The sequence below is a fragment of the Megalopta genalis genome, chromosome 16, assembly GCF_051020955.1.
Source record: "Megalopta genalis isolate 19385.01 chromosome 16, iyMegGena1_principal, whole genome shotgun sequence".
NCBI classification, from domain to species: Eukaryota; Metazoa; Arthropoda; class Insecta; order Hymenoptera; family Halictidae; genus Megalopta; species Megalopta genalis.
Window position 1 is genome coordinate 1,374,267 of NC_135028.1, and position 17,095 is coordinate 1,391,361.

The following is a 17,095-nucleotide window of genomic DNA, read 5'->3' on the forward strand; positions in this document are numbered from 1 at the left end:
CTAAGGAAAAAGTTGCTTCGAATCACCTCAGGAATCCCATACTTTCGGATTGCGAGACATTTTTGGGTTACCCTGTATATCTTCGCCGTTGCGACTGATCAGACGGCGTCAATCGCGTTTTCTCTCTCTCTCTCTCTCTCTCTCTCTCTCTCTCTCTCTCTCCCTCTCTCCCTCTCTCTCGACTCGGACGCGTCGATCCTCCCGAAACTACAATGCTCGAAATTCTCGATTTTTTTCGCCGGCGGCCGCAATAAATGGATTTCGCTACCATCTCTCGGAACGCTGTACGACTGCGATTCTTCACCCTGTCGCGAGCAAGGAACTTTCGAGGCGCGCGCGGCTCCGGTTCGGTTTCCAACAGGTTTCGAACACGTCTCGCGTTCGATCCGGGTTTAAGTAACGAGCCGTGCTACGCGTAGAAGTCCTACATGTCAAGTCTTCAACGCTTCTTACGCTTCTTGGCCAGAGGAGAAATGGTCGACCAAGCTCGCGAAAGGGTCGATCTTTCGTACGCTCCTCGGACAAGCATACGCCGCTTCGTTCATTCCGTCTCGCGATTCCGCGAAATCCGCGAATTTTGATTAATCCTTCTAAGGAGCGAAACGTTCGCTCGCGGAACGACGCGCGATGCGTCGAACTTAAGAAACGGGTAACGATCGAAAACGGGCGAATTAGTTAGCTGCGAAGTGGCGGCCTATCTCTAAGAAGCGCATCAGAGTTTTTTATCGAACGCAAACGAAGTGTACAGAGAGTATTGATCGTGCCGATAACGCGTTCGCATCGTCGGCGCGCTCCTAAAAAAGGAAGTTGCACGTGCATGCTCTCTTTTCCGGACACAACATTTCCGTTTTCGATTCTTCGAGCGACCGGCAAGAATTCATTTCTACATTCCAACAAGAAAACGAAGAATGTCCGAAGTCGCGAAGCAAAGTAGAAGAGAAAGAAAACGCGCACGACGATCTCCGACTGCGACAGCATCCTCTCGCTTCCGTCTCGCCGGAGAAATCTTCGATTTCCCGAAGCGGCGCGTCGGGCGAAAGTACGCTCGCGAATCCGCGAAAGAAATAGAGGCGAACGAAAAACCAAACGGATCACACCGACAACGCGATCGTAACACGTCGCCTCGTCGCTGGTCCGCGCGCCTCGACCGGCCGGAAGCCTCGGCGTCGCGCGGCGAAGAAGCGGAAACCGGGCGCCGCGTCCTCTCCGCCGTCCCTCGTGCCGAGAGGGCGGTATAAAAAATTGTCCGCGCTACAGGTTCGCCGTGGATCCAGTTCACGAGCGGATGTTGTGCACGGAGAGCAGATGCTTGAGAAACGAGGCCTCCACCCTCGACCTGTAAGGACAGTACTCGCAGGAGAAGTGGGTCTCGTACGTGAGCAAGCTGCAGCCGAGCTTCTGGTGCTTGCGCAGGTTCGACGCCCATGAGTACATTTGGCCGCAACGGGAGCACATGTGCAGCCGCGGCCTCACGATCGGGAACCGTGGTGCGTCTGGAAAGAAATGTTTGTTACAGAACGATTAATGAAAACCGGTCGCCCCCGATCCCGGCCGCGATCGACGTGCCGTACGTTCTCTCGCGGAGAGTGTTGTATATGTGTGTGGGCGGGTGGGGGTCGGAGGTCGCTGATTGGCTCGGAGCGGGAAGAGAGAACGAAAAAAAAAAGAAGATACAGTAGGGACATCGCAGTGGCGTGGGTGGATATAGCTTCTATAGACACCGAAGCGCATGCTTTGCCGGGCGGCGTTCGCGGCGAAGATCGCGCGACTCCGAAGATCGCGCGGCAGATTCGCGCGGATCGTCCCCGAGATCCGCGGGTGACCCCGCTCGGATCGCCTTGCTCTCGGAATTACACGAAAAGAGCGTCTCCTCTCGGTTTCCTTCGTGCGCGCGAGGCGGCCAGAACACAACGATGCGAACACACCAGAGAGTACTCGTGCACAAAGAATGAATACTTACGATGCGACGCCTGACCCCGGGGCGCGGTCGTCGTTTGCGCCGCGGCATCCCCGGATGCCTGGAAAGAAGACGCTTTCTGGGATCGAGAGTGAGGTTGGGGGGTACATGGCTCGAGATTAGAGAAAGATCAGATTTATTCGTTATTCCGTTATCGGTCTATCCGTCTATATCGGTCGACTACTATTCGGCGCCGCCCTCGGATTTCCGAGGAGAAGCGAAGTACTTTTTTCTTCTCTCAAACGTCCAGCCGGAACACCTGGTGCTTGTAGAGCATATGCTTCTTCAGGTTCCCCTTGAAGTTCGACTTGTAGTCGCAGAACGTGCAGAAGAAGTTCGGCGGCTTGCCGCAGGCCATGCGCTGATGAAGCCGCAGGCTGGTCGGCCAGGAGAACGTTCGCTGGCAGCGGTCGCAGGTGTACTTGTAACCTGAAATCAGAGTGATTGGTTAGCGCGAATGGTAGGCGCGAGTGCGCGAAGCTTGGCCCTCGACGATGACGACGATGACGATGACGGCGAAGGCGAAGGCGACGACGCGCGAGTCATGGTCGAGACTAGAACGCTTGCTGATTCTGCTAATAATTTATTGGTTACAGTGTGTCGGCGAACGGTCCGGAGACTGTTGCCGCGGGAATCGCCGCCGGCTGAACGTTATTGGTACATATATACAGAGCGTCCAAGCGTCGTGGTTTTCTTATCGATTAGGTCGGGAGGAGTAATCGTTTGTCGCGGCGAACGGAGAAGGAACGGGAGACGGAGAACGATTGTTGAAAAAGCGACGAGAAACGTGTCCGTTGATTAAAAGCGAGCGGCCACGGAGCACAATCAACCTGTGAAATCACTGCTGAGGAACTTTATTTTATTTTATACTCGATTTCGAACCGTCGGTGTCGCGGTGTACCTCGTGTTTTTGTCCACGGAAGAGTGTCCAGAGAGGTCTACGATTCGATCGTCGATCGCGCGACCAACTTCTCGATCCCCGACGGCTACAGCACACGCGTTCGTTTCATCACCCTGTTTTTCTCCGCGGTATATACGCAGGGTGTCCTGAAAATGCCCCGCGATCTGGAAACGAGAGGGTTCCTGAGGTTATTTGGAGCAACTTTTTCCTTTGCGAAAATGTTCTACGAGGCGCCGTTCGCGAGTTATTCGCGAAAAACAGTGGCCAATGAGAGGCGAGCTCGGTTGGCGCTAGGCGGGCGCGCCAGTCCGCGGGCGGAGCCCCGGTCGCGCTGATTGGCTCCGCCGCGGCGCGCCGCCTCGCGCCAGCCGCGCGCGGTCACTCATTGGTCGCTGTTTTCGTTGATAACTCGCGAACGGCGCCTCGGAGAAGATTTTCGTAAAGGAAAAAGTTGCTTCGAATCGCCTTGGGAACCCTTCTCCTCGCGAACCCTCCCCTGCGGGACATTTTTCGGACACCCTGCACGGTAATGTCTCCCTAATTCGCGCTCAGATTGCGCCGGAAAATGCACAATTTGGGAAAAGGAGATGCGATCATTCTCGTTCTTATATAAGTTGTTGACAATAATCATAAAAACGAGCCTGTAAAAGCTGTAAAAGCTATAAATAATAGAAGCTCGGACCATAATGCTCGAACAATCGTATCTCCTATTCTCGAAGCGTCCATTGTTCTGCGCGAACCGAGCGCGAATTACGGAGAAATGATTGCATCTCTTTGATGACACGAAGAGAAAGATGCGAAGACAAGGGAAGACAGGGGAAGAACGCCTCTTATACAACCTCTCTCTCTCTCTCTCTCTCTCTCTCTCTCTCTCTCGCTCTCGGTAATCTAAACTGTACTGAATGAACGGCATCGCCGACGGAAAAATGTCAGCGCAGCTAACATCGTGACGTGGAGAGAATCGAAGCTCGGTCCGCTGCCCGTCATCCGAGGTGGATGCGAAGAATGTGTTTCTGCAAGCTACTCTTGTACTTGGTTCGGTGCGGACAGTACGGGCAACACTCCTTCGGGTCTTTGCCGCACTCGATCTTCAAGTGGTTCTTCATGTTCCTGAGCCAACGGTAGCCCTTGTTGCATCTCGGACACCGGAAGCAGCCCGGCCGCCTGTCCAAGCAGCCGCTGCTGCTGTTCCTCTGGCCGACCTTCAAACTATTCGACGTCAACGCAGCCTTATTATGCTGGCTAAACGATCTTGCGTAATAATGGTAACCGGGCCACGGGAGATCTGGAAAAAGAAAGGGGCAACGTGACATTCTCTGGTCGGACCGTGGATTCTCCACTCGTGGCGTCGCGGTGGAAACACCTTTTTGAGCAATGTCTCCCTTATTGACGCTCGGATCGCGCACGAAAATGGACAAATTCGGGAAGCGGAGACACGATTAATTCGAGCCTCGCAGCTCGTTCTCATAGTCGACAATTTTCGTGACTATAAAAAGAAACCGCGAGCCTCGAATAATCGTGTCTCCTGTTCCCGAATTTGTCCATTTTCGTGCGCGATCGGAGCGACAATTAGAGAGACATTCGGAGTGACTCGAGTTTGGATCGGATCCGGCTCGGATCGCGGAGGAAATTCCCGGAAGAAATTCTTTTTGGGAAAAGAACGCGTGTTCTTGTACGAGGAGCCTGTGTTTCTCGCGAGAGAACGCATTTCTCGTCGTCGAATATCGAAGCGGAAACGTCGACGCGTCGTCGGACTGCGGATCTCCGTGCGAGATAAGCGTCGATATTTCATCGAGAAGGATATAAGTCGAATTTAACGTGTATTTAGTACTTTGTTTAATCGATATTTTTGGTCATTCAGCCGGTCGATCCTCTCGCGTAAGCGCGCGAAAGCCGCCGTCCACGCGTCGCGCAGCTCGAGAGAGCATCGCTTCGAGATATCGCTTCGAGATATCGTTTCGAAATATCGTTAACAACAAATATCAATGAACGATCGATCCGACGACCTCGAATCACCCCGCGTGTCCGTCGCACAACCTCTTAAATGCGTGTGAAAAGCGGTACAGTAATGTCTCCCTTACTGACGCTCGAATTGTTCCCCGAAATGGGCAGTTTCGGAAGAGGGGATACGATTGTACGAGCCTTGCGACTCGTTAATTATAGTTGTTGACAATCGATAGCCATAAAAGGCGAGCCACAAGGCTCGAACAATCGTATCACCTTCTCCACGAATTGCCAATTTTTGTGGACAAACTGAGCGTCAATTAGGGAGACATTGCTGTACCTTGAACGATTGACAAAACTGTGAGCGTAATATAATAATTGTGGCAATCGGCGCGAGCACGGAGGAGCAGACAATAGAGAACAACAATCAAAACTCACTCGCTGAAACACGTGCGTTCAAGTGTTTTAGAAACAGTTGCTGTTTATTTCTCGAATCAATGGTTTGGCACACGCTTACAGGCTCGCAGGTTACACGTTGATTAATGCGGTCGCAGCTGGGGCTTGGCAACAGGTGGTCGTCTTTTTTCTTTCGTTTTATTCGTGGGGAACGGGGAGACGGGACGACTATGTACGTAGGTATAGCGTATCATCATCATCATCATCATCATCATCATCATCATCATCATCATCATTATCATCATCATCATCATTATCATCATGCTACAAGATCTCCGCGTCGCGATTCCTAAACACTCGGATAGCTTTCTTCTATGCATCGATGCTTCGACGTCCGCGTGGATCGATCGAGGACGATCGAACAGAAACGATCTATATGTAATATCGTGGTGTCTGGCAACCGCGATGAAGTAAAGAAAAAAAAAAAAGGAAAAAAGAAGAATGACTCGCGGAAGTGTCGCGGAGACATTGAATGACTAACATCGAGGTATTGCTGTGAAACGAACTGTACGTGGTGTCTGAGAAATAGTGCAACTTTTTAGCGACGAAATTTTAGCGATTTTTGTGTGCCGGAATAATTCTGTTTCGAAGCCGGGATGGTACAGAAATTGAGTGAATTCTCCCTAATCGACGCTTGGCTTGGAAACGTAAAATGGACAATTTGGGAAGAGGAAATAGGATTGTTATTATTATTATTACATTCTTGAGAGAACGTACGATTATATGGTCAAAGTTATTTGTAGTTATAGATAGTTAGTTATAGTTATAGATATAGATATATGTAAATATAGATCTATATCTATGTATGTAGATACCTATGTATAGAGCTGGATATATATATAGATATACTATATCTATATTTGTATATCTATATACTATAACTATATTTATATACCTATAGATATGCTATATCTATAGGTATATATCTATAGATATACTATAACTATATCTAGATATCTATAGATATAGTATATGGATATAGATATATAGTGTATGGATATAGATATACTATAACTATATCTATATATTTATATGTCTATATAGATATACTATAACTATATCTATATATTTATATATCAATATAGATATACTATAACTATATCTATATATTTATATATCTATATAGATGTACTATAACTATATCTATATATTTATATATCAATATAGATATACTATAACTATATCTATATATTTATATATCAATATAGATATACTATAACTATATCTATATATTTATATAGATATAGATATACTATATCTATATATCTATATACCGGGTGTTCTAGTCGGAGTAGCCAGGACAATGGCGCAGGAACAAGGTAAACAAGCCTCAAACGTGTACTCTTAGGGAGAGTTCACTTGACAGGGTGTCCCAAAAATGTCTCGCAATACGGAAATTCGGAGGGGGGGGGGGTAGCCCAGGTCATTCCAAGAAACTTTTTCCTCAGCGAAAATGCGATCCGCGGCTTCGTTTACGAGTTATCAACGAAAAACACTGGCCTCTCATTGGTCGCTGTATTTTCGTCAATAACTCGTGAATGAAGCTCCGGAGAAAATTTTTCTAAAGGAAAAGGTTGCCTGAAATGACCCGAGGAATCACTTTCCAGGGTGATCGCTCGAGACAGAAGAAGCGAAGGCTCTCGCCACTCGGCAGTGATAATTTTAAGAAAAACGCTGTTCACCCTTGTTTCAGAACGTCTGAAGAATGTTCACGAATTTTTCGGAGCCGAAATAACAAGCGTTTTAAACGCGATCTCGTGAACAAAGCCGCGGATTGCCACTTTCGCCAAGGAAAAAGTTTCTCAGAACAATCCCTCGGGAACCCTTCATTTCCGAGACATTTCGGGGACACCCTGTACACCGATTCCGTGACAGTACCGCCGGTGCAACACCGGCACCCGAGTCCCCAACGCGACGTCGAACAGAAGAATCTCTCTCTCGGCGAGAGCAGCGAAGCAGCGACGATGATTAACCGCGCGATGTCCTCGCGATTCGAGGCCGAGCAACGGTCCAATCAACGGAGCCTCACAACTCGCTCGAAAGACCGAACGCTTCGTGAAACGGGACCGTGAAGATCTTCGGCGCGCGGCGCCGTCCATCGTTCGCAACGAGGAGTTCGCGACGCGAGAACGAAACGGCGTGTTCGTGGTCTTCTCGAGAAAGCCTCTCTCGAACCCGGCGCTTCCTAAATGCTGCTGGAGAACACGTTCTTTCCCGGATGATTCGTCCTAATGTGCTGATAGAGGTTCCCGCGTTGCTTGGTCCTGTGGGCGCAATAGGGGCACTTGAACTGCGGCTCCTTGCCGCACTCGTGCCTGGTGTGTCTGACCAAGGTGGCGCGGTGCTGGTAGCCCTTGCCGCAGGTCTCGCACCGGTACGGGAAATCGACCCGCTTCGCCATCCAAAAGCTGGCCAGGTTCTTGATCAACGGCATCATCGGGTAGTTGCAGTCCCTTTGGTAGCCCTTGTGCATCGGAATGCAAGGGATCGGCGGTAGCTCTGCAACGAACAACAAGCAGAAAAAGGGGCGCGTTAGTAGCCGGCCAATAGGTGAGGAGCACTTCGTCGTGTGGTGGTGGGGGGATGTTTGTTTGTTTTTTTTTGGCAGTGAAGTAACCCAGAGTGATCGTTAATAACCGTTCTCTTTAATCGCGTTCGCTTTAAAAAACATAGAGAGGCCCCGGCGAGATCGGCGACCGCGTCGGCTTCGCTCCGACCGTGGGAAAACTCGCGCGGAAATCCGTCGCGCCGACGTCGGAGCGTTTGTCGGCTCGTTCGTGGACACGGCTGGCCCTAAAGATCGTCGATCGGACGCGTCGGCGAGAGGGCTGCGGAGCGTTTTTCTGGAGCCGCCGAGCGACGTGCCGCAAGCGCGCGCGCGCGCGCCGGCCGAAAAAGGCGAGCAAATATTTTAGTCCGTCAGGGTGACCGCGTAGACTCGCTCCGTTGGGTGCTTGCTCCTGACGTGACTGTAGATCTGCGACGTCTGCTTGTTCCTCTTGTCGCAATAGGGACACTTGTAACGCGGCTCGAGCCCGCACTCGTATTTGTAATGCCGGTCGCGGTTCCATTTCAAGGTGAACCCGTTCAGGCACTTCGCGCAGAAGAACATCTTCTTCCGCTTGCCCGAGGCGTCGTACCTCTCCGCGGGCTCGCCGGACAGGGCCAGGCCCATGTACGAGTCCAACATGCTCAGATCTGAAAGCAAAGATCGTCGCGTGAATCAGCGGTACGCCGGGGGGGACGACGCGGGCGTTTTGTTTCATTGTGAGAGCGTTTGAAGAACGGAACGCGTCGCGCCGTTTGTGTCCAGGCAAACGTTTATTTTGTTTTTGTCAATGTTCACAGAGATACAAATTGGCTACATCGAGAAGACGATGATGATGATCCCGGCTGCGTCGGGGGGACTTTTCGCGCGGAAACACACGCGCGATCGATCGCGCGGACTCGCGCGCCGCGAAGACATCTCGTGGTTCGAATCATTTCCGAGGTTGTCTCTTCAGTTCCGCAGGGTGACCGCGCAGACTCTCTCCGTCGGGTGCTTGCTCCTCACGTGTCTGTAGATCTGCGACGTCTGCTTGTTCCTTTTGTCGCAATACGGACACTTGTACCGCGGCTCGAGCCCGCACTCGTACCTGTAATGCCGGTCCCGGTTCCACTTCAGGGTGAAACCGTGCAAGCACTTCGCGCAGAAGAAGATCTTCTTCCGTTTGCCCGTGGCGTCGTACTTCTCGCGCGGCTCCCCCGTCAGGGCCAGGCCCATGTACGCGTCCAACATGCTCAGATCTGAAAGCAAATTGTCGGCGCATGAATCAGTGGCCCACCCCGGGGACTCTCGCGCGCGTTTTTTTATCTGTGAGAGCGTCGAAGAACGGAAACGCGTCGCGACGTCGTGTCCAGGCAAACAGGTTTATTTCATTTTCATAGTTTTTCATTTCATTGGTACATTGTGTTGGTACAGAGCCGTCGATCGGGCGCAGAGGCCGGGGGGCGCGAGGTACGGTAATTTCTTCGGGAAACGAGGAATCGTAGGTTGCGGCGAATTTTTCCTTTGTTTGATGTACGCTTGTGTGGTTTGTTGCGACGTCGATGTTTGAGGACGCTGATAGATGGAGGCGGTATCGTTTTTTTATTATTATACGAGCCAGGAAGCTTGAATAATAAGTATCCTATCATAAAGACAGTGCAATTGAAATGGAATGTAAATGGAATACAAAGCAATTCGAAGACAATGCTATTGAAATACGAAGCAATTCGACGACAATGCGATTGAAATGCAATGGAATTCGAAAACAAAAGCAATTGAAATGCGATTGAAATACGAGGCAATTCAAAGACAATGCAATTGAAATACAATGGAATTCACACAAATACAATACAATTGAAATACAATGTAATTAAAATACAGTTCCTCTAATCACAGTCAGTGTTCCAGGTACGTGACCGTCGAATCGTGGCAAGTGGCCTTCGAATTGTCTTTGAATTTTATTCGAATTGTATTTGAATTGTATTCGAATTGTTATTATAATTGCCTTCGAATTTTATTCGAATTGCCTTCGAATTTTATTCGAATTGCCTTCGAATTTTATTCGAATTGTTATTATAATTGCCTTCGAATTTTATTCGAATTGTATTTGAATTGTTATTATAATTCCCTTCGAATTGTATTCGAATTGCCCTCGAATTGTCTTCGAATTGCCTTCGAATTTTATTCGAATTGTTATTATAATTGCCTTCGAATTGTCTTCGAATTGTATTCGAATTGTATTCGAATTGCCTTCGAATTGCCTCCGAATTGTCTCGGAATTGTCTCTAAATCGCCTCCGAATTGCCTCCGAATCGTCTCCAAATAACCTCTGAATCACTTCAAAAAATTAGAAACAAAAGAATCAACTCATCGTTTTCATTCCGGCATCACTCTATATATCTACATCAACGTGCACCAACGTATTCCCAGATTTGCTCTCAGATCCACCGGTCACCCAACCAAACCTAACCAAACGCTTCCAAAAGAAATTACCGTACATCTCGCCGAGAACATATGCTCTTAATCGCGAACAGCACAGAACAAAAAAAAAACAGTCGCAATCGAAGATCGTCAGTCTCTCAGCGTGACCGCGCAGACTCCCTCCCTCGGATGCTTGCTCCTGACGTGTCTGTAGACCTCGGAGGACCGTTTGCTCAGCTTCTCGCAATAAGGACACTTGTATCTCGGCTGGTGGCCGCACTCGTTCTTGTAATGCCGGTCGCGGTTCCATTTCAAAGTGAACCCTTTCAAGCATTTCGTGCAGTAAAAGATCTTCTTCCTCTTGCCGGACGCGTCGAACTTCTCCACCTGCTCGCCGGGCAAGGCCAGGCCCATGTACGAGTCCAACATATTCAAATCTGAAAGCAAACATCGTCTCATGAATCAGTGGCCCCGTCGGTCTCGTCCGATTTTCGCTCGCGAACGAGCAGCAGCTCCTTTCGACGTCGTCGATTTGCCCGAAGCATCTTCGTCCCGGAGAACGGAAAGGTGATGAGAGGAGAGGAGAGGAGGGGGGACGCGAATTTTCCCTCGTTCAATGTTATTTGCAGCTTTACCAGCCGCGAAGCCAACCGCAAGATCCGCGCGCGTGACCAAGCTGCTCTCTATCTCGTCGCATTAAAGTCACAGTTTTTGGAAATACGTCTCCCTCGTCGCTCTGGCTCCTTCGGCGCCAGCAATCGGACAACGTGGGACCGCCGGAGCTTCGATTTCTCGGCGAACGAAAAGTTCTTCGAGCAGAACAAGGACGAAGGAACGTCGGAAAATGTGAACGCCAGGACCGTGAAGTCCAGAAGAGAGGGGGGGAGGGGTCGACGGGCGTGCGAGCAGCCGACAGAAAAATGCCACTAAATTGGGATGTTTTGGGGATGTTTTATTTTGCCATTGAACGAATTCTCGCCGAGTTTCGGCGATCGTGAACGATGTTCCAAGGTCGCGGCGACCTCTTCGACCTTCGACCGGCCGCTTCGCTTTCGATCGTTCGCGAGGGGAGGGCGCACTTTTATTCGGATACAAAGGGTGTGTGACCGTACGAAAATAGCGGCGGGCTATAATAGGGGGGGAGGGGCCTGATTTCGCGGCCTGAGTTCCCGTTCGGCCTAATTGCCGACCATGTTGTAGACTTCGAGGACAGCGGCGCGCAGGCTCGGGTGCCGGGCCCTGATGTGTCGGTGGATCTCCTCGGCGCTGTTCGCCGAGGTGTCGCAGTACGGGCACATCTTCTTCGGTACGAAGCCGCAGCTGGTCAGCATGTGCGCGCGTAGCTCGTGTAGATGGTCGAACTTGGTGGCGCATTTCGGGCACAGGTTCGACGTCGCCGAGATGTCGATGCATCTGAGATCGTTGTTGGTCTGCGAGGATCGGCACGGAAGGTCGCGCGGCCGCGGCTCGCCGCCCTGACGCGAACCTGAAATCGAACGGATCGATTAGAGCCCGGCCGTCGGTTTTCCCCGCGGAGACCAACGAACCTGCGGATGTATATGTACGTATGTATATCTATGTATGTCTATGTGTACTCTAACAAAGCTGTATGTGTATGTGTGTCACAATGAAACATTTACGGCGCAGCGTGTGTCGTTCGCTCGGCCGCGAAGCTGTTTCACTCGCGCGCGAACACGTCTGTGTACGACGCTCGCGAAAACCGTTTAGGCCGGCGCGTATGAATCGTCGGATTTTCAAGCGAACGATACAATCTTTTTTTCAAAGCTGTTTGTTTAATCGAAGAAAGAGAGAGAGAGAGAGATGCGGGCGGTTCGGTGGGAAGGACGGCGACGAGACTGTTCGAACAATGGAACGCGCGTCGTTCCTCTCGGCGCAGCGCTTTGCTCTTAGAGCAGAGCCGGTCGAATTGTGTTCTACCACTGTGTGAGACGCCTCGTCCTCTGTCCGTTCTGCTTCTTTTTTGGCTTTTGTTTTTGAACAATGTTCAGAGACGTGTGAAGACGACGAGAAGATAAATACATGTGTCTTTCTGTACCAGACTTTACTGTACCGCATTCTTCATTCGGCGATTTACGTCCCCGTCGACGGCCGTCGACACCCGCGGGTACACAAATGGTACACAAATGGTAGTATAGGAGTGGTTCAAGCGAAAGCCAACACGCGTGCGCACTGCTTCGAGGACATTTTCCCTTGGAATTTATTCTGTCTAACATCATTTTCTTTGTCCACGTACAATAGAGTTGCGGAGTTAACAGAAACGGGGTTAATAGAAGAAGAAGAAAAGGAGAAGAGAAAGAAAAGAAGAAGAAGTGAAACCGAGAACGAGAGATTCCAGTGAAAATAACTCTTCGAAATACTCTATTATAAACAGTTCCGTTCTCCGAACGCGTCGCCGGATCGGAGAGAACTCGCGCAGATCCTCGCGATCCGTGCGCGCGATTCTTTTTCTGTTCGTGACACTTTATTGACACTCGGCGAGGCTAAATGACACCATTGTACGATATGCTGGACGCACGGAATTCGGAAATTCCGCGATCTCGTCGTCGACGCGTGCTGTCCAACGCTGAGCGCGCGTCTCGCCGTTGCCGGCGAAAAGGACGGCGGCAATCGCAAGGAACCAGATGATCGAAGACGATTGTAGCGTCGGTTTCGGATCCTTGAAACAGCACGGAGAAGTGGGAGAAGTCTCGAGAGAGACTTTAGGTGCGTTGCAAGGAGTTCGGTTTTTTCGGTTCTTCGAAACCGACGGTAAATTCTCCCCAATTGTCCCTCGGCTTCGAAACGAAAATGGACAGTTTGCGAGGAAGAGGCGCGATTGAGCGAGGCTCGATGCTCGTTTTTTTTTTTTTTATAGAAATGGATTGTCGACAGCTATAAAAACGAGCCGCGAGGCTCGAACAATCGTATGTTAATATTATCCTCTTAATAATATTATAATAGTCTTCCAAAATTGTCCATTTTTACAAGCTGAAAGAAAATTAGGGACGATGTTGACGATTTCACATTTTTCCTGGTTCCCGTGACAGATAATTATTGTGAATTCTCCCTAATTGGAGCTCAGCTTGCACAGAGAAGTGGACAATTTGGGAAGAGAAGATGCGATTATTATTATTATTATTATTATATTATTATTAAGAGGTCATGCGATTATATAGTCAAGGTTATTTATAGTCATAGTTAATTATAGTCATAAATATAGGTCTATATCTATATATGTATATATAGCTAGATACATATATAGGTACAGATATATTTATTTATAGTCGTAGATATAGGTCTATATCTATACATGTATATATTGCTAGATACATATATAGGTACAGATACATATCTCTATATACATATATCTCTATACATATATGTATAGTATCAATATATTACTATAACTGTAATTATAACTATAACTATAAATATAATTATAACTATAACTATAACTATGACTATAACTATGACTATAACTATGACTATAACTATATCTATATAGATATAGAATATAACCATAACAATTTTTATAGTCACCGATCGTCGACAACAATAAAAACGAGCCACGAGGCTCGAATAAATCGTACCTCCTCTTCCCAAACTGTCGAACAAATTTCTGCTTCCAAGCTGATGGTCAATTAGGAAGGATTTATTGTATTCGCTATAGCGCGTTACTCTAAGTCTTCGCTAATTTACTATTACCTCTGGTTAAATTGCTCTATTTTATCGATAAAAAGCGAGCAATCGTTCGAGTCGAGGAGAAGAAGAAGAATGTCAAGGTTATGTCAATGGCTGTCATGAGACGTTTAGGATCTTCGAAAACGAAAATCTAACGCATCCATTGACTGGGTTAAATTAGCTCAATTTTGAATACGTGCAATTTTTTAATTCCAATTCGGTACAATTATTGCAACGTACTGATATCGTCGTTCGACGATTTTTAAAGAGGGAGGAGGTGGAGGAATTCGGCTGAAAATCAAATGCTAGTGATTTTTTTGAACGAAACTTTGAAGAAATACATTTATTTATATATTATATGATATAATATATGATATAATATATAAGTAAATGTACTTTTATCGTATTATTATATATATATATTAATTATTATATACATATAATAATTAATAAAACGTGAATGATATATGACGACATATAAACAATATATATAACAATAAATATAACGATATATATAATAATATAATAAATATAATATATATTATATAATATAATATAATATTAATTATTATATTTATTATATTATTTATTTATAACTATTATATTATTATATTATAATACAAAAAACAGAAGTTGGAAAATTAATTTCTACACTGTAAAAAGAAATACAAAAGAAATATACTCCTTGAAAACTTTGCACGTAAAATTCTCAGCCGAACGCCCCCCTCCCCCTTCAAAATCCCAGCCCTGATTCGTTACATTTAAACACAGACTCGATCCAAAACGAAATCCTCGACGCCCACAGTCTTCAAAAAAGAAAAAACACAGCCTCTCACAAAACGTTCCTTTTCAACGATAAAAAGAACGAAGCAATCCGTGTGGGTGAAAGTGTATCAGCAAAGCAGCGAACACCCGAAAGGAGAACGCGTTACAGAGCACGCGATGATCGGCTGACGGCGATGATCGCGAGGCCAGAGAATTGGACAGCAGCGGGGAGGGGGGCGGAGCGGAGCGGCTCACGGCGAGAAGGTCCGACCGCGAGGAGAAACGAGAATAGGCGTGTCGCGCAGCTGGACGAAGCTCCGCCCCCTTCTATCAATTCAGATCGATCACGTAGACGTTCTGTCCGCGATGGCACTGCCGGATGTGTCTGTACACGTGGCCGCGTTGCTTCATCCTCGCGGCGCAGTACGGGCACTGGACCTTCGGCTCTTGGCCGCACTCGAACCTCGTGTGCCTCTTCAGGTGCCACGCGTGGATGTAACTCTTCGAGCACCTGGAGCACGTGTGCCGCTCGAGCGCGTTGCTCCTGCGCCGCCTCGAGCTCAGCGGCTTCTCTTCCTCGTAATCGAAGTCCTTCGACTCTTCCATCACCACCGAGCACAAGTTCTCCAGATCGGTCTCGATCTTGATCCTCTTGATGTCTACAAAGAAAAAGAGAAAACGAACAGGCAATTAGTTGGACCGTCGAGGGATACGCGGGGTGGTCTCCACGGGCAGAGAGAAAGAGAGAAAGAGAGAGAGAGAGAGAGAGAGGGCGGGAGAGAATCGGGAGGAAACAACGGTCAGCGAGCGTAATCTGGCTGTCCGCGAGGCCAGAAGCTGCCGCGTTTCGCGCGCTGCTAAACCTAGAAACGAAAGCGACGAGAGCAGAGAGGCGAACAACCCTCTTCGGGGCATTCTCGCGCGCGCTAAGCGAATCCGCGCGAGTTCGAGCCGAGCTCCGAGGCACCCGGAAGAGTCTTGCGCCTCGATCCGAGCGAAAGCGCGCTCGGCGTCGCCCGTGTCTCTCTCGTAAAAATCAGCAGAATCGGCGGACCGATGCCCGACAGCTTCGAGAAGCGTCCTCGAGCCCTTCGCCCTTCCACGTTCGAGCGCACGAGCATCCTGCGGACAGATTCGCAAGCTTTTACCTGCCTCTCTGGCCAGTCTGCGACCGTAAGGCGCGAATCTATCCCGAAAAAAGTGGTCGAAAGGGACGATTTTCGCTTGAACAGAGGCGACGGACGACCGGCCCCCGGCGCGGGAAACGATAGCCACCGGCGAACGATGAACCCGCTGAAACATTCAAAGGGCCATGTTAAAATCACCAGGGTGATTTTAAGACAGATACATTACCGGACGAAAGATACTCGACGGCGCGCATAGACGAACGCATCAGCCTCACGTGGGAAACGGCGCCGCGGTTTGGGTGTGCTCTATAAACCAGATAGCATCGTAGGAATGCTTTTATTCGATCACATGTACAATTGACGACAGAACCGTGGCAGCGATCTCGCCGGCGCAGCGTCGTCCGAGATATATACAGAACCAATACAGTGGTGACAATGAGCGAGATCAGAGGGGGGGAGGGAGGATGCACATTCGACGAGGGGAGACAGTCTTCGCGCGCGTCGGTTTATATGTGATTTGTGAGTTCAGTTTCATCTGAGAGCAAAACTCTCGACACAGTTTCTCCAGATAGAATGTCCGAAAATCATGGCACTTCCGTCAAATAGATTCCCGAGATCATTTCAAGCAACTTTTTCCTTTGCGAAAATGTTCTCCGACGTGTCGTTCACGAGTTATCGACGAAAAACAATGGCCAATAAGCGGCGAGCGCGGCCGACGAGGGGCGACCGAGCCCGCGAGCGGTCGACGCCCAGTTCCGCTGATTGGCGCCGCCTCGCGCCGGCCGTGCTCGCCTCTCATTGGCCGGCGTTTCTCGCCGATAACTCGCGAACGGCGCGTCGGAGAAAATTTTCGCAAAGAAAAAAGTTGCTCCGTACGATCTCGGAAACCCCTGGTTTCCTGCTCGCGCGATAATTTCGGGACACCCTCGGTGCAACCTGTCGAGAGTTTCACTCCGAGACGGACGGCCGCCTTTGCTCCAGGCTAGCCCGCAGCGACCGGCGCGCGTGCCTTCGATGCGCCGCGGCAACGTCCTTTCCGCGGCCGGCTCGGTCGGTCTAGATCCTCGCGGGTCCGGGCCCCGGCCCGGGGCCAGGAGCGGCCGGAGGGGCGGCGCCGGTCGACGACGGACGGCCCGACGTCGTCAGGTCGACCGATCCCGACGACGATCAGGGAGAGTCGATTATGTAGATCCGCTGGCCCGAGTGTTTTCTACGTATGTGCTCGTTCACGTGGGCCCTCTGTTTGCTGCGGTTCCCGCAGTAAGGGCATTTGAACCGCGGCGCGACACCGCACTCGTATCGCAGATGACGCTTCA

At 49.3% G+C, this 17,095-nt stretch overlaps 3 protein-coding genes across 3 annotated transcripts in view; all 3 read right to left on the bottom strand.

The window, feature by feature from the left end:
* Positions 1-5,263: 5,263 nt before the first annotated feature.
* On the bottom strand, positions 5,264-8,028 carry LOC117224483 (zinc finger X-chromosomal protein). Its single transcript, XM_033477456.2, has 2 exons — positions 7,896-8,028; positions 5,264-7,757 (listed from the first exon to the last, which is right to left on the bottom strand). Exons 1-2 carry the CDS (start codon positions 7,927-7,929, stop codon positions 7,444-7,446), a joined length of 348 nt encoding a protein of 115 aa, XP_033333347.1. The 5' UTR covers positions 7,930-8,028; the 3' UTR covers positions 5,264-7,443.
* LOC117221210 (uncharacterized) overlaps positions 7,882-17,095 on the bottom strand; it is a 136,377-nt gene continuing 127,163 nt past the window's right edge. The window contains exons 7-8 of the mRNA XM_076526928.1: positions 8,894-9,044; positions 7,882-8,456 (exon numbers count right to left, since the gene is read on the bottom strand). Coding sequence (XP_076383043.1) covers positions 7,919-8,456; positions 8,894-9,044 — 689 coding nt within the window. The 3' untranslated portion in view covers positions 7,882-7,918. The remainder of the gene's footprint in view (positions 8,457-8,893; positions 9,045-17,095) is intronic.
* Positions 12,401-16,951, bottom strand: LOC117224480 (testis-specific zinc finger protein topi). The gene is made up of 2 exons (XM_076526938.1): positions 15,801-16,951; positions 12,401-15,311 (listed from the first exon to the last, which is right to left on the bottom strand). The coding sequence occupies exons 1-2, from the start codon at positions 15,952-15,954 to the stop codon at positions 14,983-14,985; spliced, it is 483 nt and encodes a 160-aa protein (XP_076383053.1). The 5' UTR covers positions 15,955-16,951; the 3' UTR covers positions 12,401-14,982.